This window comes from Callorhinus ursinus, unplaced genomic scaffold (assembly GCF_003265705.2).
Source record: "Callorhinus ursinus isolate GAN/ISIS: 27379988/994484 unplaced genomic scaffold, GSC_fseal_2.0 scaffold6, whole genome shotgun sequence".
Taxonomy (NCBI): domain Eukaryota; kingdom Metazoa; phylum Chordata; class Mammalia; order Carnivora; family Otariidae; genus Callorhinus; species Callorhinus ursinus.
Window position 1 is genome coordinate 66,760,878 of NW_027397068.1, and position 23,445 is coordinate 66,784,322.

Here is a 23,445-nt window from a genome sequence, read left to right on the forward strand (position 1 = left end):
ATATATTACCTCATTTGTTTTGGTGTAGTGTTCCATGATTCATTGTTTGTGCATAACACCCAGTGCTCCACGCAGAACGTGCCCTCTTTAATACCCATCACCAGGCTAACCCATCCTCCTACCCTCCTCCCCTCTAGAACCCTCAGTTTGTTTTTCAGAGTCCATCGTTTCTCCTGGTTCGTCTCCCCCTCCGACTTACTCCCCTTCATTCTTCCTCTCCTATCTTCTTCTTTTTCTTTTTTCTTAAAATATGTTGCGTTATTTGTTTCAGAAGTACAGATCTGTGATTCAACAGTCTTGCACAATTCACAGCGCTCACCGTAGCACATACCCTCCCCAATGTCTATCACCCAGCCACCCCATCCCTCCCACCCCCACCACTCCAGCAACCCTCAGTTTGTTTCCTGAGATTAAGAATTCCTCATATCAGTGAGGTCATAGGATACAAGGACATAATCTTCTTAATATTAATATAGCTAATCAAAGGGTGTGAGGAAAGACTTCTTTTTATCTTTCTCTTGCCCAGTGCTCCTAGAAGGGTTTGGCCACTTTGTATTAGTTATCTATGACTCTGTAACAAACCACCCCCAAATTTACAGGCTTAAAACACCAAACATTTATTACCTCACAGTTTCAAGAATTTGGGAGTTTAGCTGCATGATTCAGGTTGCACTCAGCATGTTGGCAGGGACTATAGTTGTCTGAAGGCTTGATTGGAACTGGAGGACTTGCTTTCAAGAAGACTCAGCCTTAGCAATTGGCAGGAAGCCTCAATTCTTCACTTGGCACTTTTCAAAGACCTAAGTGACCTGCGATGTGGGCCTTTACAGAAGCTGCTCACAATTGACCTTCCCTTAGTGAGTGACATGAGAGAGAAAGAGAGGTAAAACTCACGTCTTTTATAACCTAGTCTCAGAAGTGACATGCCATCTCTTCTGCTGTTTTCTATTAGTTACATAGACCAAACCTGAGTAAAATTTACAGTACAGTAAAGCAAAGATGCAAATATATTAGTTACATAGACCAAACCTGAGTAAAGTTTACAGTACAGTAAAGCAAAGATGCAAATATCAAAAAGCTAGAATCACTGTGGGGGCATTTTAGAGGCTGACTAAAATGGTCTGCCTTCTGGTCCCCAATAATTCACATCCTTCTTACATGAAAATTACATTTACCCTCCCCTCAAACTCTCAAAAAAGTCTATTATAGCTTCAGCTGAAAATCCATCATCACCTAAATCTGATCTTGGTGTAGATGAGGCTCCTTAGACATATTCCTGAAATACAATTCCTCAAGTACAGTTTTTTTTTTTTTCAGTCTAAGGATCTGTGAGCTAAAGGGATAATTTATCTGTCTCCCAAACACCCAAATACAGAATGATGGCACAGGCAGAGGAATGTCTTAAGTTCAAGAAAAAGTCCAAGAGGCCCACTCTTGTTATTTCTATTCAACCCTGTACTGGAGATTCTAGCCATGGCAATTAGACAAGAAAAATAAATAGGAATCATCCAGATTATAAAGGAATTATATATTGCAATCATACATTGCTGGTGAGAATTTATAACAAAGGACCTGCTGTGAAAAATAGTTTGGCAGTTCCTTAAAAAAATTAGACACATAATTACCACGTGATTCAGCAATTCCACTCCCAGGTAAACCCAAGGTAATCAAAAACATACGTTCAGACAAAATCTTGTATATAAAATGTTCATAGAAGCACTATTCATAATAGCCAAAAAGTAGAAACAACTCAAACGTCTATCAAGTGGTGAATAAACAAAATGTGGTATATCCTTATAGTGGAATATCAAACAAAATAGAATTATAGCTAGTTAAATAACAAGTTGGAATGAAATCATAAAAATAATCCAAAAGAAAGCAGAAAAAGAGAAAAATGTAAAGAGAACAGATGAGAGAAATGGAAAACAAATATCAAGATGGTAAAATCTAATCATATTAATAATCATATTAAATGAAAATGGCCTAATTATCGCAATTAAAAGGTAGAGATTATTGAGTTATTAAAAAGTAATACTCAACTATATGATGTCTACAAGAAACACACTTCAAATACAAGATAAAAAATAAGTTAACAGTGGATGAAAGGAATATATATACAATGCCAACATTAATTAAAACAACAACAAAAAGCTGGAGTGCTTATTTTAATATTAGACAATGTAGATTCCATAGCAAAGATATTACCAAGAATTTAAAAATTCATTTTAAAATGACAAAGGGAGTATTTTACCAAGAAGGCATAACCATCTTAAATGTTTATGTACCTAATAACAAAGCTACAAAATACATAAAGCAAAAACTGATAATTTGCAATAGACAAATCCATAATTACAGTTGGACATTTCAATACCCATCTCTCAATAATAGAACAAGTAGACAGAAATCAGAAAGTATAAAATATGAAAACACTCTTAGCCAAGTTGACCTAATTGGTTGACATTTATAAGGCATTACACCAAAGAACAGCAAAATTTATCATCTTTTCAAGTAGACATGAGACATTTACCTAAATAGGTCATATTCTAGGCCATAAAATATTTGTCAATAAACTAAGGATTCAAGTCACATAAAGTATCTTCTTTGACAACAATGAAATTAGAAATCAATAAAAGAAAGATACCTGGGAAATTCTAAAATATTGAGAAACTAAATAGCACACTTTTAAATAACCTGTGGATCAAAAAATAAATCAGAAAGAAAATTATTAAGCATTTGTAAATTAATAAAATTAAAATATCAGAATTTGTGATATTTTACTGCTCAGACAAAACTTGGAGGGAAATTTATAGCACTAAACACCTATAGAAGAAACGATCATATCACTGACCTCAGTGGCCATCTTAAGAATCTAGCAAAAGAAGAGCAAATTAAACTCCAAGTAAACAGAAGAAAGTAAACAAAAACAAAAAAAATGATATGGAAAAGAGAGAAAACTTATGAAATCAAAAACTGATTATTTGAAAAGATCAATCTAAGTGATAAACTTCTCATCAGTAAAAGGAGTAAGACACAATCAACCAATATCATCAATGAGAGAAATGGACATCACTACAGATTTTACAAATAGTAGAAGGATAATATGGTAATATTGTGATCAATTCATTCCAATAAATTAAGTAAATTAGATTAATAGAAACATTCCTTGAAAGACGTAAACTACTAAAGCTCATCCAAGAAGAAACAGATAACTGAATAATGCTATATTTACTGAAAAGAGTATATTTTAAACACCTTCCTACAAAAAAACAAAAATACCTCCAGACTCAGATGGTTTCCTTGGAGAATTCTAACAAACAGTAAAAGAAGAAATAATATCAATTTGACACAAATATTCAGAAAACTGAAAAGCAGAAAATATGTCCCAAAGACATTGTAAGAAAACTACAGCTTAATATCCCTCATGAATATAATGAAAAAATTGTTAGTATGAAGCAAATTGATTCCAACAATACCTATAAAGGACAATACATCATGAACAAGTGGAGTTAATCGCAGGAATGCAGGGTTGCTTTAACATTTGAAAATCAATCAATTAAATTCATATTAAAAAACTCAAAAAGATTAACTATATGAGCATATAGATCAATGGAGGAAAAACATGACAAAACCCAACATCTAATCTTTATAAAAACTTTCAACAAACTAGGAATAGAAACTTTCTCAACTTGATAAGGACGATCTATAAAAAACTAACAACTATCGTCATTCTGAATGTTTTTCCCCTAACATCTGGAACAAGACAAAGATGTCTTTTTTATTTCTATTGAACATTTTCCTGGAGGTCTTAGCCAGTATAATGTGGCAAGAAAAAGAAATAAAAGACACATAGACTACAATGGAAGAAATAAAACTGTCTTTATATCCAGAAGACAAAAATCATCTACATTGAAAATCTGATGGGCTTCTCAATTATAAGTGAGTTTAGCAAGATTGTAGGATACAAAATCAACCAATTGCATTTCAATATACTAATAAGAAAAAATTGAAATTAAAAATGCCACTTAAAATATAAACTACTTAGGGTTAAATCTGACAGAAGATGTAAAAGCCATGTACAACTAAAAGATAAAATATTGTTAAGAGAAACTTTGTAAAGATGTAAATAATAGAACTATATTCAAGGGTTGAAAAACTCAAGATGTCAATTCTCTAATATAATCTAATAGATTAATGGATTCATTACAATCCCAATCAAAATTCCATCATGTATTGTAAAAACTAGCAAGATAATTAAAAAATATATGTAGAAATGCGAAGGACCGAGGATAAGCAACTCAAAAAAATTTTTTTGAAAGAAAAGAATTATGTCGCTACCTGATTTCAAGACTTATTTTAAAGATAGTTATCAAGGTAGTGTGGATTTGGAGCTTGAGAGACAAATGGATCAATTAAACAGAATAGAGTCGTGAAATAGTTCATATTTATGTAAAACTGATTTTTACCAAGATGCAAAGTCATTTCAATAGAGAAAGGGTAGTCTTGTCAACAAATGGTGCTGGAACAAGCAGATACTTATTTTGGCCCATACCTCTTATACTATATTCAAAATTTAACAAGTGGATCACAGACCTAAATGTGAAATTGAGAACAGAACTATAAAACTTCTAGAAGTATGAAGATCTGTATGCTTTAGATTAGGCACATTTTAGATATAACACCAAAACCATGATCCATAAAAGAAAAATAGGTAATTTGGACTTCATCAAAAATAAAAACTCTAAGGCACAGCTAAAAAAATGAAAGATAAGCCACACCTTGATATACCACTCTTATCTAAAATATATATCTTCAAATACCACTAATAAAACAAATCATTTGACTATACACTTTACCAAAGAAAATTTATGGATAGCAAACACAAAAAGATGTTAAACATGTTACTAGGGAGATGTAAATTAAAACAATGATATACTACTACACACCTCTTAGAATGATTAAAATTACAAAAACTGACTATGCCAAGTGTTGTTGAGAACATGAAGTAAATGCAACTCCCTTCACTGCTGGTAAATGTAAAATGTGTAACTACTTTGGAAAGCATTTTGGTATTTTTCTTAAAAAGTTAAATATACATTTACCTATATAATCCAAACATTCCACTACTATTTTTAAGAGAAAGGAAAGCACACCACTTATCTTACAAAGACTTGTACACGGTTTACAGCATTTTCATTTCTAATAGCAAAAAATGGGGTGGCGGGTGGGAGGCAAATGTTCATTAAGAGGTGAATGTATGAACAAACTGGTATATCCAACAGGATACTGCTTAGTAAGAAAGAGGAATTATAAATACTGGCACACACAAAATGGATGAATCTCAAAATAATAAAGTATGTACTCTGACTAATCTATTTATATAAAATTCTAGAAAAGGCAAACTCATCAACAGTGACAGATCAGTGATTACACCTGGGAACTGAGGTGGGATTACAAATGGACAGGAAGAAATTTCGGGGATACTTACATTCATTACCTTAATTGCAGCGATGGCTTCATGTATGTATATACATCAAAACGCCAAATTATACTTTTGAATGTTGTCCATTTTGTCAATCTTACCTCAAGTTGCTTACATCACCGATGATAATTTCATGGGCAGTTTTACTGGATAAGACACACCCATAAATCCATTTAAGATAAATCCTCTACCTAAAGCGTCCACTGAGATGAGAGGCAAAGGCCTTGAGAGTCTTTGAAGCTCTACTGAGAGGATCTGAGGCCCACCCTTAAACCTTTAGGACTTTTGAGTTCAAACTCTTAGAATTTCTCCATATTCATACACAATCAACTCTAGAATTAAAGAATAAAAAAGTATGTACCCTTGTCTTGGGCTCTTATTAACACAGATGTTCTGAATGCAGTCAAAGATAACATTCTATTTTACATATTTTTAATCTTTCTAGTATTTTTATGTAGCTATTTAACCAATAGTTTTAATTAGTTTAGTAATAGATGAATTAATACATTAGTATTTCTCAAAGTGTTCCTTGGTCTCGCATTGCATCATCTTGGGATGCCTCTTTCAAGACCCAACTCCACAACTACTAAATACTGGGAGTGGGAGAATACTGGGATCAGAATGGAACCTGGGAACGTCACAAGATTCCCAGATGAACAGGCACAAATGGAACCAACTCAACACCTTCACACATACAAATGCAGTCTCTTAGTTTTGTAATTTAGTTGTTTCTAAGATTAAGATGTTTATCAAAGTAAAAAGTTCACATTACTTATTAAGCTTGTAACAATTTTATTCATAAGAGGTACAAAATTTACATGTATATATATACACACAAGAGATCTTTATTTTACTTTGACATAAAAAAATACAGAAATATTTACATATGTACAAAAATATTAAAACATACAGACTTTACAAATAGGAAAAAGATTTCACAAAGAGTACTTTTTGGGAAATATACACACTGAAAAAGAGGTTAAAGAAAGATGACAAAACATTTAAATTAAGAGACTCCAGAAGATTATTTTGATAGGTATTAATTTGGTAAGGCAAATAAAATGTCTCAAATGTTAATAGATGGTAAACAAGATATATATTTAAGATTATCTAGGTAAAATTGCATGGCTTTCCTTTAGCATAAAAATTGAATCAGTTTTATTTTATCCCTGAATCACAAATATCAGAGTTTTCCTTTTTCCTTAAAATATTTTAATTTTCTGATTTATACCAAATTTTAAACTTTTTCACATTAAATTGTAAAATATTTAAGAGGCTGTATACTCTCTTTATTCACCAGGGCAAAAAATCCCATGTACTACATTGATTTCAACACAAAATTGGAAATGAAAATACATTTACGTTTTTTAAATTAAAACCTAACATTTTCTAACCTTCATGATCAGGTACAATTGATTTCAAGACATCACAATCGTCGTAAATTCTTCTTGCTCTTTTTAGTACCAGGTAGAGGACCTATTTTATAACTGGCTTTTAGGGGTTTGCTATTCGAACATTCTTTGGTGGTATGATAATTACACAAACACCTTGTACAATAATCAAACCCACAGCCTTCTCTTTTACAGATCGCCCGCTGTAAATAGCAATCATATTTTGCTGGTGAATTACAGCGAATACAGGCTTTAAGGCTTTCATTCCCTTTCAAAGTCTTGGCAACCTAGAAAGAAGAAAATCCATAGACAAATTTTAGTGAGGACTGAATGTAATTTAGGTAGAAAAAAACAAGGAAGGTACCTCTGAACCTTCCCCAATATATGAATAAAGGACCCATGCCACACATAAGACAACTTCTGCCCTTAAGGAGCTCACTGTTCAGTGAGTGTGATAATTATCACTTGTCAACTGATCTAGTGGCTATTTCCTAATGCTTTTAAATATGTTCTCTTTTATTCCATGAATGCTACTTACACATCAATGCCCTAACTTAAATGTCACCTTTACTGTGAAGCATTCCTAGTGTCACTTGGGAGTTGGTTGCTCTTTAACCTCTAGTTCTTTTTTTTAGAAGCACCTATCACATTATATGGCATTTAATTTTATGTAGCCATTGTCCATTCTAGATTGCAAGGCTATGAAGGGTGCCATGTTTTCTTATCCATGAATTACCTGACAGCAGATGCTCAATATGTTTTCTGAATAAAGTTACATGTTGTATTAGTAATTACATCATCAACACTTAAGACAGAAAATTAAACTTCACTATATATAATTCATACTTAACTGACCAACATGAAGGTAGTCAGCAGTCAACATTTTATTTCAAATATGCACTCTTAGGTAAGATTATGGTTTCTTAAATTAAGCTTGCCAAATTATCCATGTGCTGAGTAGAACTTATAATACACATTATCCAATGATTTGAAAGTACAATAGGAAGGCTTCAATTTCTGAAAGCTGGCCCTTTTTCTGTTTAGTTCTGTTCCTCAGATATCAAAGGCAACAACTGTAAAAATGTATATCGAACAGTTTGGTAAGAAATTTTAAAATCAAGGTTCTCTTAGTATTTCTGAATTAGATCTTAACATCACTGAACCGTCAAAAGCAATGTCAAATGGTATCTATTTTCTACACAGAAAGACATCTTTGTGTACTTTCCTAATTTGATTACTTGAATTAGGAAATCAATTACTTGAAATGGTTTCTTGGTGGCCAACATTTCTGAGAGTAGAATGAAGGGGATATAAGATAAAATCCCCATTAACAATTCCCTAGTAGTTCTAATTATGCTACAATTAAATTTAAAGTTCTCTGTTTCTTACTCTAAATCCTTTTAATAATAAGTGTCCTGTAAGTTTCTAATTTATTGACAAACAAAAAATTACCTCAGAGAATTCATTGTGTCGGCTGTAAGTAGAACCTTTCTGATCACCTGGATCGGATAACTTGGTTTGAGCACCTTTTTGGGTGTAAGTCTGGGCTGCTGATTTTTGAACAGAAGCTAATGCGGTTCTGAACATAACATATTCTCTTGTTGAAGCATGTGGTGAAAGCTTAATGTTCTTTTCCTAATTAAAAGAAATGTTTTAACAGGACTTAAAAATATTCTGTTTTATTCTCAACAATCAGGCATTTTTATTGTTTGTACATGTAAAAAAGGGCAAATGAGAATGTAAAAATTTATCTGTACATCCAATTTATCTGCACATGCTTTAAATAGAGCCACACACTATACACAGACAATACAGAAATTGCAAACCAGAAATTGTGAGAAAGCACTTTAAATACTTAGCCTATATAGCATTAAGTACATCATTTATAAAGTACTAATGCCAAAACAAAGTCATCCTTTTCACCACCAGTAAATGGCAAGTCATGTTTAAGTGTCACATCAGTGTGATGAATGGATTCCAAACCTTTTAGATTAGAAAATTTTCCATTAATACCACCTTCTCAATAAAGACTCTGAACTCGGATAACTTAAGCAATACTTGACTTTAAAGTTATACAGCATATAAGTAGCAGCACCAAAATTTAGACCCAAGTCTGCCAACCCTAGGCCTGAAATTTCAAACATGTATTGATACCCTCAGAAACATCTCCAAATTTACCAAGTTCATTTTGGAAGGCAAATGAATTCCCTTCTGCACTAAAAATCTTCAATATGTTGAAAATTTAACTGAAAAAATACAAATGGCAGTGAAGATTAGCTATATGGTCAACTCCTATTATATTATTGGAGAACTGAGCAATTTTCCCTTTTGGACATTCCATTTCTAGGAAGAACTCAAGAAATAAATGACTTAGGTGGGATTCCTTTATCTTTGAATTTTGTTTAAGGAGTTCTAGGGAAAAGCAAAAATGCTTTGTGAATGTAAAGGATTTCCAGATTACCTGTTATCTGTCCCAGTTTTCACTATTTGTAAAGGTAAAGAGCACTAGCTGTTATATTTTAAAATGAAAACATCAACTGCAAAGACTTACAGTAACTCTCTGTATTGCCTTATTGTACAACTGAAATGCCCCTTTATCATCTTCTAGAATCTTCTTCCAAGTTGTGCTCACTTTAGACATACTGGAAAAGTAAAAGATTATAAAGGAAACAGTTAAAGCATCACAAAGAGCTAAAAGGAATAAATATACTACAAAACATTAACAGGGCAAAAAAGAAATTTCTATTAGTAGTGCTTCTCAAACCTGTTTATTACATCAGAATTGCCTGAGGTACTTAAGATTTTAGAATGCCCCAGGCCTAGTCATTTGGGTTTATTGGTTTAAAAAGAGGACCAGGGTTATTGTTAAAAGCTCCCTATCAAGTCATTCTAAGAGCATTCAGGCTTAAGAACCATTGCTTTGTACTTCATTTTTTCACAACATCTGCAAACACCAAATAAGTAGCCCCCATTGTACATACGACACCATGTTAGCTGTTCAATATCAATAAAAGTTGTAGCCAAATTTCAAAGTACTGTAGGACACACTGCTATCAGTAGACATCAATTTCAAAAACGCATTTTGTTAACAAAAGTACAACCTAGATGTCAATCATCCCCCAAGAAGCTAGCCAACAATAAAAATCCATACTCACTTTTGTTTTGCTTTAGCTATATTTCGTAAAGACCAGTGTGAAGTAACACTTGCAGAGTACCTCTAAATTTTTTTTCAAAAAGCTAAAAAATGAATGATTGATCAGGCTCTAATCCAGTGGTCTGTATAATTAACTTAATTCTGTTACTTCATCCTAACTGATCTTTGGTGGAATGAGGAAGGATAAGGTTTCTAAGAAATAGTCAAAATCAGATCATTTGTGGGTTTCCATATTTTCACTGTCAAACCAAGGAGAGCCTACATGAAAAATGGCCTACAAACATCAGCAACTATTTCTTACTTTCAAGTATGACAGAAGTCATAAACCCTACTGGTCCTATATACCAGAACTAGGATGTTGTTTTATAGTTAAGCATGTATGATATAGCTGAAAATTTCTTTTATTTTAGAAATTTTCAGAAAAGGAACAAAAATCCCAATTTAACAGAAACAGTTTCCTAATATTGCATAAATATGAAATGTGAAATAACTGGATTAAATGTTTACTTAAAAAATTATCTTTCTTTCATCTTAGTGGCATATAAATGGTCAGATACCAGCCATCAGGCAGTCATTACCTCAATTAAACAATGCAAAAAGACTACCCTATTTTGTGTCTTTGTATGAGTTGGTAGTCCCAAGTCATCCAACAAAAATGTTCAATGGATTATACTAACACTCAAAAGTAATCATACTTACTTGATTAAGTCCATATCATTGAGCTGTGTTAAAATATTTGCTAAGAGATGTCTGAGTCCCCTTCGAAAGAGTTCACTGAGAATATCTACACATTCTAGGCCCATCTTCCTGCCAATTATATTCTGTAGTTTAAAATTTTCACTGGATATAAATTCCTTTAGTTTCTCCCCATCTATTTTAGGATTTTGCTTGGCATTCTTTTTTAATGTTGAACAAACCATTTTTGCAAAATGAAGAGCCGGCAGCAAGTTTTTGCTGGGATATTGGTCTGGGCTTTGCATCTGTAGGCAGGATTGTGGACTGTCACTGAAATTTTCCAAGGGAAGGCTACCCTCTTCATGTTCATTGAAGCCACTTTGCTGAGAAAATGAAGAATAGCCACTGTCTTCATAAGGTCTACTGGTCTCTAGTTCTTCTATTTCATTTGAACTATTAAGTATTTGTTGCACATGTTGATTTTCTTTGTTATGGAAGGGCTTGTTTTCATTTTCAGTTTCAAGTTCTACAATCCTGGGGCCCACAATTGGTGACCCAATATCTGATAACCTTACATAGTCCTTAATACAGTCTTCATAAGAACTTTCCAAATATGCAGGACAGGAACCTAGTCTTCCAGTGTCATCAGGCTTTACCAATTTAAGTCCAGAATGAATATGGTCATAGTTAAAATCACATTTCATTTTGACAGAAAGAGTAGAATTTTCTTCTTTACAACCTACAAAACAACAAAAAACCATTTACTTAATGACAAAATTTTCATACATCTCTACTTCTTAAATTGGGATATACAGAGATAAAATTACTTTCCATTCTCTCAGTATTATGTATTACCTATGTAGCTATGAAATTATTCAAGTTTATTTACTGAGATGTGACAATGAGGAAATAGTACTTAAATCTTAGTTAAGTACATACATCTTATTCTTTTTTTTTAAAGATTTTATTTATTTATTTGACAGAGAGCGAGTGGAGAGGGAACACAAGCGGGGGAGAGGGAGAGGGAGAAGCAGGCCTCCCACAGAGCAGGGAGCCTGATGTGGGGCTCAATCCCAGGACCCTGGGATCATGACCTGAGCGGAAGGCAGATGCTTAACAACTGAGCCACCCAGGCACCCCAGTACCTCTTATTCTTTAAGATTTTATTTATTTGAGAGAGAGAGTGAGAGAGAGAGAACACACGAGGGGGGGAGGGTCAGAGGGAGAAGCAGACTCCCTGCTGAGCAGGGAGCCCGATGTGGGACTCGATGCCGGGACTCCAGGATCATGACCTGAGCCGAAGGCAGTCACTTAACCAACTGAGCCACCCAGGCGCCCAGTACATCTTATTCTTAAAAGGGGACTTCAAAAGATTGCTTTTAGTGCATAATTGTAACATTTGACTTTTAGAGTCTCCAGCTGATTGAGTAAAAAATATTGGAAAAAGGTACTATTTAACACCTATCTGTACTTATGGAACAAATAAGGAAATGTGATGCGTTCAGTGGGGTCTGGAGTCAGAGAAATCCTTAAAATAATAAATGTTTAAGATTTAGACATTAGCCGTTTATTATAAGCCTTACAATAATTAATCAAGAAATCTGTAAGTAAGCTTAGAGAAAGAACTCAAAGTCAGTAAATTTAAACACCGATCAGTTAAAATCTACCTGAACTCCCACAACTTTCTAAGTTTTATCTGGATCAGTGGTATGGGTGAGTCTGATATAACTAAGGTGTTTGTCTACTCTGCTGGATAGTGAACTCAAGCAGAGGGACATCTCCCTTTATCTCCTCTATTACGTGCTAGAAATAGAAACTCTGAGATCTTCAATTACTGAACGAAGATTTCTCATGACTAATTAACCAAAGAGCCAGAGGAATTAATAGTTCAGGTACCAATCAGAAGATTTGGTAAATAAGAACAATACTATAATCAGTATAAGATATAAGAATGTGAGGGTGGTTGGGCAGCAAGTGTACATTACTGTTCAGTTGTTTTAAATAACTAGAGAAGATAATGTACTTGCTATTTATGATAAGTAGCATAAAAGGGAAGAACCAATAATGATACTATTAGCAAACCATGCAATTATTTCTGGTTATTATTCATTAGAATTCACACTTCACAGAATTCAAATTTAAGCTTAAAAAAGCCAAAGACTTGTTTAGGATTGTATCACCACCCCCATGGCCTAAAGAAATCAGTCAAGCTACAATTAACAGGCAGCACTTAAAAATATATTACAGCCATGTTTCTCAATCTCTGCATTACTAACATTTTAGACTGGACAATTCTTTGTTGTTGGGGGCTGTTCTGGGCATTTTAGGATGTTCAGCAGGCTTTACCCATTTGATGTCATTAGCAACCCCTACCGCCTGAAGCACAATAAAAAATGTCTCCAGTCACCAGTCATTGACAAATGATGGGTTGGGGAGGCAGTGGTGTCAAAATCTCTGCCATTCCTCAGTTGAGAACCACTGCTTTAAAGGATGACTAGGATTTTGTCAGGAAGTAGAGGTTGGAAAAAGCATTCACTGAAGGTTAACTTGAGCAAAAGCACAATTCTGAGAAGGAATATAGTAGATGGGTTCAGGAAAATTACTTAGTATTACTGAAGGCAGAGTATATGAACTGCAGATGCTTCAAATGTCTTCCATACCTACTATTCCCCCTGCAAGCCAATCATAGGTAGTTAACAATTTATCCTGTCAGTGTATGTACCAGTCAGTGTGGTTAGTCTGTACTAAGTATTGGTAATCTGTGTCCATGTTAATTTTACAGTTTTTATTTAGAGCAAAACCCTTAAGTACTAAAAGGACATCTGTAGGTAGGTAGTCTCTTTAAATTCCCAATGTTTAACACAGCAAAAGACAGAGTATATGCTCCAGGACTCCATTAAACCTTGGAGTAGCCCTAAAAACTAGTTTCAAACTAAGTTCAAGGACATAAAAAGCAAATAAGGAATATACATTTTCTAACACCAACATTAACCATAATTCTAGAACAAATTATTCTGAGTGGTTCTCTTCCACCCAGGAGATTAAAAAATTCCAAGAGATTGTTTTAATTTTTGCCTCAAGAATTAAGTACAACTTACATACAGCCACATTCTATTTGAGGATAAAAAAATAGAAGCTACCTACAAAGACATATTTTACTGTTTAGTTGCCTAAAGGGAAGAGGCCTGAAACTGTACTTCAGAAACTTAATTCTTTTCAAAGGCCTTCTTCCTCTGCTCCTTTGTTTTTTTGTTTTTTTTTTTTTTAAGATTTTACTTCTTTATTTGAGAGAGAGAGAGGGAGAGAGCACAAGTGGGAGGAGCGGCAGGCAGCAGTAGGAGAAGCAGGCTCCCAGCTGAGCAGGGAGCCCAAGGTGGGGCTTGATCCAGGACCCTGGGATCATGACCTGAGCCGCAGGCAGGCGCTTTAACTGACTGAGCCACCTAGTCGCCCCTCTTCTGCTCATTTTTAGAACCCAGTTACTGGGAAACTATGTTTGTTGTAGAACCCTTTCATTCAACACCACACTTTGAATATGAACAGCTCTTTAAAACTTAGACTTAATGATGATTCAAACATCTTATAATTGTTTAGAAGTTTACAATTCCAATTTGTTTTCAAACACTTGCTCACAACCTTCTGATGTAGGATGAAGAGGTATTATTACCTTCTTTTTACAAATGAGGACACTGAAGCTCAGTTAAGTAGCTTGCCCACATTTTGACACGTAGTTAAGAGAGACAGATTACCCTTATTGACTATAAATTCAGTGTTCATTCCACTACCTCACTTGGAAAGTGAGATAAAAGTATATAAAAAAGTAGACAAGTATATAGATTCACAGACTTTGGGTTATAATCCAATATTGCCTTATTAATGTTGCTGATCAAATTGTTTCAGCTTTCACCACTGTTAAGTTCATGTCCACTTGAAATACTTCCATTATTTTGTTTCTGGAGCATTTCTTACTTTCTGGCATGAAAAGATGCTCTAGGCTCATCTTGTATTTTTCCTGTTCCAGCCCTAGAATTACTTATTTCTCCAAGAACTCTGGTTCCTTTTATTGGTTCCAAAATCTGGATCCTGGTTGTAGGTTTGGTTTTAAAATGTGAAATTATGTAACATACTTTATCATTATTTTTTAATTATGTAATATACTTTAAAATTGGAGAGGTAGAATGGTCTGTAGAATTTCAGGGTACGATGGATTTATTAACTGTGTAATAAAGAGCCTTGAGGGGTTGAGTTGAGATATCCGGTTTACATTTTCAAAAGATCATTGGCAACTGTAGAGAATGGACTGTAGGAAGGTACAAGTGGAAAGAGGAAGACTAGTTAGTAGTGTGTATCACAGGCGTCCAGAGACTGGGTAACTGATAGCAGGATGACTGCAGTGGAAATGAAGATAACTGGGTGGATCTGAGATCGACTTAGGAGAGTCAACAGAACCTGCTGATGCTCTGGATGCTGAATGAGAGAAAGTGAAATGAAAAAAATACCCTGGGGTTTAAGTCTTCAGCATCTAAGGTATAAAGTGTTATTTGCTGAGTCAGGAAAAACTGAGGCAGTTAACTTTTAAAGCCTGTTTTCTCATCTCCAAAATGGGGTTAAGAACATAAAACTGGACTAAATGTACGGCAGAGTCCCATCACATATGGTATTTTTATCACATTTTTAAACCAAATCCTTTCATAATGCTTTTATTGCAAATCACAAACATTTTAAAAGTAGCAAAATACATCTCACACTGTATTCCAGATTATACGCTTTTTCTAGGAATCAGATCCAACTTCAAGTAAAAATATTTGCTTAGTCGTTTGACTAGCTTTGTGACATAAAATATTCAGTTAGTTCCTTTCATTTTTTCTTTAAAATGGAGATACTAATATCTACCTCATGTTGTAGGGTGAAGATTCAACATGCTGCATTTTAAAAATCTCATTTACCAACACACTGTCCAATCATGAAAAGGTGGTATTAGAGTTAACTGTACCAAGCTGGACTTCCATTTAACTTTCCAAGTCAGAGCAAATGCTCCATATTAAAATACCCGTAGTTAAATAGGCTACAAGGCTTAAAAATGTTTACAACTATCCCAATGTTAAATGACTAAGTTCTACAATCTGCAATACCTACTATAAGATTATCACCATGTGCCCAATGTTAGGCATGGCTATTCCTTAAAAGTCTGAGACCCCCAAGGCTTGCAGCCATAAACTGCAAATCAGCCATCTCTAAGAGAAATTTTAGGAAAGCCCGCCTTCAAAAATACTTGGAGGCAATAAACTTTTAATCTCATTTTCTCAAATTTGTAAAATGGGAACAAAATTCATTGAGATAGCAAATATTCTGAGGAGCAAGGTGGTAATACCAGACGACTGGATTAAATAATCAAAATACTACTTCTTAAAACCATCAAGCTTCAGAACTTCATGGGGAGGCTTCTGACTGAGGATCACCTAGAAATAGATTTAACCTGTTAAAATTATTTTTTCCTCGAGTTTTCTAGACTCCTTTTCTAATGAATGGAGCATCTTTCAGTGACTGCCAAATATCACAAAATCGAATCGCTAATTAAAAAAAAACATTTTTGGTGCTTCCCGAGGCAAAATAAATGCATTTGGATCTCTTTTCAGATAGCAACAAAGAGGATAAAAATATCCGTTTGAGTGCCTTCCACGCTAACCGAGTTTGGGAATAAAGGACTACCTAGTTCTTCAGGAGCGCAGGAAAAAAAATAATTCTTCAATTCTCAGAAAATCAGCCACAGAAGGGCAAATTCACCGTTTTGTATTAAAAAGTGCTTCCACCCGCGCCCCCCCCCCCAGCCTTCCTCCTTTTGACCCCAGGCCTTGAAAACGAGTTACTGGGCAAAGGGAAAAATGGAGAGGGGGGCTTTAAAAAAAAGAATGTTTTTGTTTGGACCTCCTTGTACAGCTTGGCCCGATGAGGGGTCCCTCCACTTGGCGGGAGTGGGTAGGGGTAAGACCATGGAAATCCTAAGGGGTCGAAGAGGTGGCCCCTTAGGGCGCGGGCCGGGTGGAGGAGGCGGGAGATAAGCCAGCAGGATCTCCCGCGCCCGCCAGCAAGAGTGAGGCGGCGAAAACCCGGGGAAATTGCCGGCGGACCTGAGGGTGCGGGGTGAACACGGCAAAGGGGCGCAGGGAGTGGGGCTCAGGCACCTGGCCAGACCCCGGGGGCCGGCGGCTCGCGAGCCCTGTCAGAGCCCAGGCCCCAAGGTGGGGGAGGGGAGGGGGCCTTTGGCGCCTCTTCAAGCGGGGTGGCGACAAGGAGAGGTAGATCCTGAAAGGGGAAAAGGGCGCCCTGAAAGGCCGACACCGTCACCTCCTTCGGAGCTGGCGTCCAGGTTCCGCGTGGAGGGAGGGACCCGGGCCCGCCACTCGCCTCGCACCCATGGCCTCCCCTCCCTGAGCCCCAGCCTTCTTTCCCCCCCTACCCCAGGAACCGCCGCCGACGCCCGCTCGGCCCGGCCCGGCGTGGGGCGCACGCCCGGACTCGGGAGGGGGTCGGGCTCGGTCGTAGCTGCTCCCCAACCCCGCACCCCCTTCCTGGAACGCGTGTTCCCCGCACCCTCTCCTCCTCACTCACCGTCTGAGGGGCGAGGGCGCCCGGCGCCTGTCAGGGCGCTGCAGCGGCAGGAGCTGGAGGGGGGCCGTGGGGAGCAGAGGCAAGCGCGCTGGCTCATGCCGGTGGAAGTGGGGTCCGCCTCACGTGAGGAAACAGCCACCACAGCAGAGGACCCGGTCGTCCGATTCACAGAACTGTACCTCCCAAAAGGCGCCAGCTGGTACTTTTAAAATCTTTGAATTTGGTGCCCAAATCCGTACGACCCAATGGGGTGCGTGGCTCGCACGCGCGCCCCAATAGGAAGGCGGCGGGAGGGGGGCGTCCTCACCCACGCCCAATTGGAGGCTGCCGGGGCGGGGCCGAGCTATGAGGCCCAACCTCCCTCCTTCTCCCCGGCCCCGCGCGTCCGGAAAGATGCAGAGAGAGGGGGCGGGCCTAGGGGCGAGGCCTCCCAGCGCGGGGAGGCCGCGGCCAGGCCGCACGTGGAGGTAGCCTACCACGCATGCGTGAACCCGCCAAGCTTCCTTCCGTCTTGGGAAGAGGTGTCCTGCAAGTCCTAATTTCATCCTGAAGGCAGCTCCGGCTTCTGTCTGAAGATCTCCAGTGGGTACAAAGGGTAGCCGACTTTCTTCGATCAGCACACAAGCGGGTGTTTGGTGAGCGGCGACTCCGATCGTCCGGGAATCCGAACTTTCCGGAAGACGAGCCCACCCCCCAGCCCTTCTTAGCCCGCCTCTCTAGGATTTAGGCGCGCTCCTCTCTCCCTCTCCGTTTCGCCCCTCCTTCTGCCCTCTGCGTTTGCGCAGGCGTCTCTGGCGGGCCGTGGCTTCAGAGTTGGCGGGGTGGCGCTTGCGCGCTGGGGACCCCTGCGTTTCTCTCGGGCAGAAGAGCGGGCGGCGGTGGGTGGATGAGCGTGGCTTCCTGCGCGTATGGCGGGTCTAGCGGCTGGTACGGCTGCAGACCGGGGGCTGCGTCTCCCAAGGGCCTTCCCGCGGGGGTGATGGCGGGGGTCACTTCTTGTAAGCATATTTATTTGTATTTTCAACCACAGTTCTCCAGTCACCACTGCTTTATACGGACGTTAAGTTTATTAAATTTGTATCTACGCTTTTCTGGGTTTTTATTTACTTCAGGGTCCAAGCGCAAGAGACAGTAGTCCTGCAACAAAATAAATTTATAAAACGTCCTGCCGTAAGAGTTCCGGTTCCCACACCCTAGGGCTGGAGGCCTCAAGGCAAGGGAATGATTTTTTTAGTGATGGCAGGGGAATGGGTCGAAGTATTTATTAAGTCTTCGATGACAACTGGCACCATATTATTAGTCATGCTGAACTTTTCAGAGTATGCACTTAAGTGGTGAGAGTACATTCCTTGCATTCAGCTTTTTGGCCACAGCCCAGTGCAGCCACGGGGTGTAAGCTCCAAAAAGCCCAATCTCCGTCTTTGCGGCTCTCCCTCTTGCTTTTCTGCAGCCTTAGGGAGAGTTAATACTTGACTTACGGCTAAGTGTTCAGTTAAATTGGTGGCAAGTCCCGGTGAGGCAGGGCTGAGATGGGGTGAGTTCTGCAAGTGCTGGGTGGATCCGCTTTGTGCAGAATTGTGATAATGAGTTCATCATGGTGTTCTGCATTACTTTTCATCTTTTAGAATGTTGCTTTAAATTAGTATTTTTCTGGATTACTGAAATTTGGGCATCCCCTAAAGTTTTGCACCTCAGTGATGGTGTCCCACTCGCCTGCCTTAGCCTGGCCTTGGAGCTAGGTCTGGGAGATAGAGGGTTGAAAAGACATAAGTCCTATCCTTCAAGTTTACATACTAAGGGAAAAGAAATTGAAGTTACCAATTTCAGTGCAGGAAAAAGCAATATAAAACAAGATAATGGGGTAGAAAGTGGGCAGTAAGGGCATTGAGTAATGACTTCGGGTGGTCAAGAGGGCTTGGGAGCTTTGAACCAAGATCTGACTATTGAGTGGGCAGTGCAGAGATCTGTATAATAAGCAGAGGGCAGAGATGGAAAGTGCTTGGCTTGTTTCGGGGCTATAAGGATGTCTAGAGCGCATTGAGCAAGTGCAAGAGTGGGAGATTCGGTCAGAGAGAGAGAGAAGCCAGATCCTGAAGGATTTTGTATGTTTACATGTGGAGTTTTGAGTTCTTCTGATTACTGCGGTAGTTGGAGGGATTTCAGCCAGGGAGTGATTTGTTGAATGAATGTTAAAACTATAGTAGCTTTTTGTCTTCTAGGCATTTTTTTTTTAAAGATTTTTTTTATTTATTTGACAGAGAGAGACAGCGAGAGAGGGAACACAAGCAGGGGGAGTGGGAGAGGGAGAAGCAGGCTTCCCGCGGAGCAAGGAGCCCGATGTGGGGCTCCATCCCAGGACCCTGGGACCATGACCTGAGCCGAAGGCAGGCACTTAATGACTGAGCCACCCAGGCGCCCCTTCTAGGTATTTAGTAGATGTTAGCCTTTAAATCTCATAATAACCTTGGCATTATTTTCATTTTTGATTGTGCTTAGAAGTGTAAGTTAATTCTCACAGAACTACACAGCTACTAAGCAGAAATTCCAATCCCATTCTGCTTGTTAAGTCTATGTACTTCCCTTTGTGTTATACTGAGGAATGGTAGTATTTGCTGGAGGCCTAATCGTTTATAGTACATTTTCACATTACTTCCCCATTTGGCCTTAGAGATCATCTTTATTTCTCTTTTATTTTCAGATGTAGACAAATGTATGAAATTTGAGGGGAGGAAGGGTTTTCATTAAATTAATTGAGCACCTGGACTATATTGGCTCTTACCCACTGTTTAAAAGATATTCTCCAGCAGTTATTTATTTTTTCAGGAAAAGACTAAGATATATTATTGGAAAAACTAAAATTATTGTACCAATATAAGGTAATATACATAGCTAAGCATATTTTATGGCATACTAGAATAGTTTATGAAAGTCCTTTTCAGGCTATTAAGTTATTTAATGTTGATTTTAATTGTTAGAGGTTTAATTGATTATTATGAAAAAAAATTTTTTAAAGATTTTATTTATTTACTTGACAGAGAGAGACACAGTGAGAGAGGGAACACAAGTAGGGGGAGTGGGGGAGGGAGAAGCAGGCTTCCCGCCAAGCAGGGAGCCCAATGCAGGGCTCAATCCTAGGACTCTGGGATCATGACCTGAGCTGAAGGCAGATGCTTAACGACTGAGGCACCCAGGTGCCCCTATTATGAAATATTTTTAACTGACAACTTGTTAAGTGGGTTCATGACTCCCTGTTAATTCATTTTTATTTATTTATTTTTTTAAATTTATTTTCTTTTTTTAAAGATTTTATTTATTCATTTGACAGGGAACGCAAGTGGGGGAGTGGGAGAGGGAGAAGCAGGCTTCCCGCCAAGCAGGGAGCCAGATGCTGGGCTCGATCCCAGGACCCTGGGATCATGACCCGAGCTGAAGGCAGACGCTTAACGACTGAGCCACTCAGGTGCCCCTCTGTTAATTTCATTTTTAGTGAGAAACGTAGAAATGGCCATTTTGAATTTTAGTAGATGTCAATAGATGTATGTAACCTCTTTGTTCCTGTACATTAATATCAGAATTGTTGAGTTTTTAGGTACAAAATGAAGCACAGAGAGAGTTGCCCTCTTTCAGCAAATTCTTATTGCAGACCTTCAGCATGCAAGACATCATAGGGTATCTGGAAATAATTGGGATATGGTACCTGTGCTTGTGCTTACCATCTGGGACTGCCATCTAATAGACATAACAGATGCTCAGTAAATAATCTTTGAATAAAAGCATCATAAGCATAGAGGGGAGGAGAATAAGGGGTGTAAGATTTAGCAATAATGCAACGCTGGATAAATACATCACGTTACATTGGGAATTTTTAGAGAACAGAGACATTACTTTTATATGCCAGGATAAGGGAATAATCTGCTGGGCAGGGTTTCTTAACTTCAGCACTGTTGACATTTTTAGTCAGATAATTTTTTGTTGTGGGGGGCTGTCCTGTGCATTGTAGGGAGTTTAACAGCATCCTTAGCCTCCAACTCCTGCTGTCTCCAAACATTGCCAAATGTCCCCTCCAAACATTGCCAAATGCCCCTAGGGGCAAACCCCTAGATGAAAACCAGTGCTGTTGGGGATGTCTTTTAAGGGACCAGGGAGGAGGGTAGCATGGCATAAGGAACATAATGGGGGAAAGCTTAAATGCAAGTGCAGTTATCAGAAAAAATGAATTTGATGTGACAACGGGGGTGGTGAGTAAAATGGGCCGATGATGGAATGATGCAGGATATGGATATGGATGTATTGTATGCACACTTAGGAGTTGGAGCTTTATTTGGAACACAGTAGGAACCTATTAAGTTGTGGAGTAAAAGAGTGACAAGATCAGAGCCTTGGTTTTTAGGAAAATGAAACTGGCGGTTATGCATGTGTAATCTGAATTAGCAGATAGAGAGGATGCCTGGAGAGGTCAGGGGCCCATAAAAGTAGTCCAGGAGAGAAGTAATTCTGGACAAGAGTAGTGGTAATAGAATCAGTGAGGATTATTAGTGTTTGGGAGAGTAGGATTTAGCAAAAAACTGCATGTGAGGAAGAGGAATCAAATATGACTTTTTTTTTTTTTTTTTAAGATGACTACATTTCAAATTTGAGAGAGAGGGAAAATGGTAGTGCCATTAAGGAAGCGGAGATTACACAGTGAGAAATGGGTTACGGAGGAATATGACGAGTCAGATTTTAAACATAGTGACTGTTTATGCCCCTTCAAAATTGCCATTCCAGCTGAGTTTTGATTAACTGCTTTTGTAGGCCACTTTGAAATTCAGTTCTGTTTTTTTCTGAACAATATATCAGATCTGTAGACAAATACTTTAGATATAATTGCCTTTTAGGCGTCTGTTTAGTGCCTATTGTAACATAATGTTAGGTCCTGAGGAAACAAGAACGAGGAAAACACATTTTTGTCCATTAATGAGACAATGTGAGAGGTCTGGCAGTACATGCTTATTCTGCTCCCTGACCTAGGAATAACTTATTTAGTGAAGTGGAAGCCAATGTCACTTCACAGACCAGAATCTGCCAGTTACTCTGCATGTGTTCATAAAACACCTACTGATACATGTCTTATATTGTTAGAATTACCTAGGTACTATGATGATTTCTAACCAGCTGTGATGTTCTAACGGACAGGAAGTTTAAAAATTGATCAAAAGCTCTTTTCCACCTTCATTAGTATAGCTCTCACACCTTTTCCCATGGGACCGGGAAAGCGGGCGTCGAGACGGATAAGGGGGGAAATAACTTTTAATAGCTTCTCTTGTTTACAGAACGAAATCCAACATTCGAGACTCTTCATAATCTCAATCCAACTTTTCTAATTATTACCTATGAGAGGAGGTCAAGAGAAATTAAGTAATAGTACATGGTAATATTAGTAACATGTAGATATGTCCTTTTCATTCAAAAAGGAAGCCAAAAGAAACTGGAAGATGCAGGCTTGCATGGGCCTTTTGCAGGACGGAATATGGTCTAATGAACAGGTCTTGCTGTATTCTTGAGTTGTGTAGGTCACTGAAAGCCATTTTCATCAAATGTTCTGGTGAAGGTCGAGTGCCTTTCATGAGCAGAGTGTTACAAGGGAGAGGGATTTTTCTTAAAATTCTGACGTATTTGATAATCTTTGGCCAGCTTTAAAATTCTAAGAATAAATTAGCAAGATAAAATTACTCTGAAAGTTAGCACAAAGCTCTAAAGGAAATTTGGCTAATTTATACAGGTTGACTTATGAAAAGAAACACATTAGCCCACAATAATATAGTCTTAAATCTATGTAGTATATATGCTAACAAGAATTCATATTACTGTAGATTCCAACAAATAGAGAAAGGCATGCAGTTTGGGGGGTTAACTAAATGTCTTGTAGTTCTTTAACACTTGAGTCATATAGCCTTAATAATTAAATCATTTTTTTTTCCTCTGGAAAGCCTACCTTGTTGTAACTACTATAAATTTAACATATATTCATTTTCTACCAGGTAGAGCTCATCTCATAATTGTAGTCCTTCGTGTATCTCATGTTTTCAAAAACTTGAGTCAGCATTTCCAACTTTTCTTACTTCTTTATGGGATAACGGACTTTTCCTACAGTTTTC

The 23,445-nt window shown here is 37.9% G+C and overlaps 1 protein-coding gene and 1 long non-coding RNA gene across 4 annotated transcripts in view; one reads left to right on the forward strand and one right to left on the reverse strand.

Annotated features, from left to right (window-relative positions):
- Nucleotides 1–6,292: 6,292 nt before the first annotated feature.
- Nucleotides 6,293–18,052, reverse strand: FBXO5 (F-box protein 5). Of its 2 annotated transcripts, XM_025866350.2 has the most exons (5): nt 17,309–18,052; nt 10,724–11,438; nt 9,422–9,512; nt 8,323–8,505; nt 6,293–7,157 (listed from the first exon to the last, which is right to left on the reverse strand). In XM_025866350.2, exons 1-5 carry the CDS (start codon nt 17,403–17,405, stop codon nt 6,906–6,908), a joined length of 1,338 nt encoding a protein of 445 aa, XP_025722135.1. In that variant the 5' UTR covers nt 17,406–18,052; the 3' UTR covers nt 6,293–6,905. The 2 variants fall into 2 exon arrangements, with proteins under 2 accessions (XP_025722135.1, XP_025722136.1); XM_025866351.2 differs by lacking the exon at nt 8,323–8,505.
- LOC141373008 (uncharacterized) overlaps nt 17,824–23,445 on the forward strand; it is a 63,028-nt gene continuing 57,406 nt past the window's right edge. Inside the window, exon 1 of one of the 2 annotated variants that reach the window (XR_012378622.1) lies at nt 17,824–17,943. This is a non-coding gene — a long non-coding RNA (uncharacterized lncRNA). Of the gene's footprint in view, nt 17,944–20,369; nt 20,769–23,445 lie in introns of those variants that run through there. The other variant, XR_012378621.1, reaches the window with a different exon arrangement.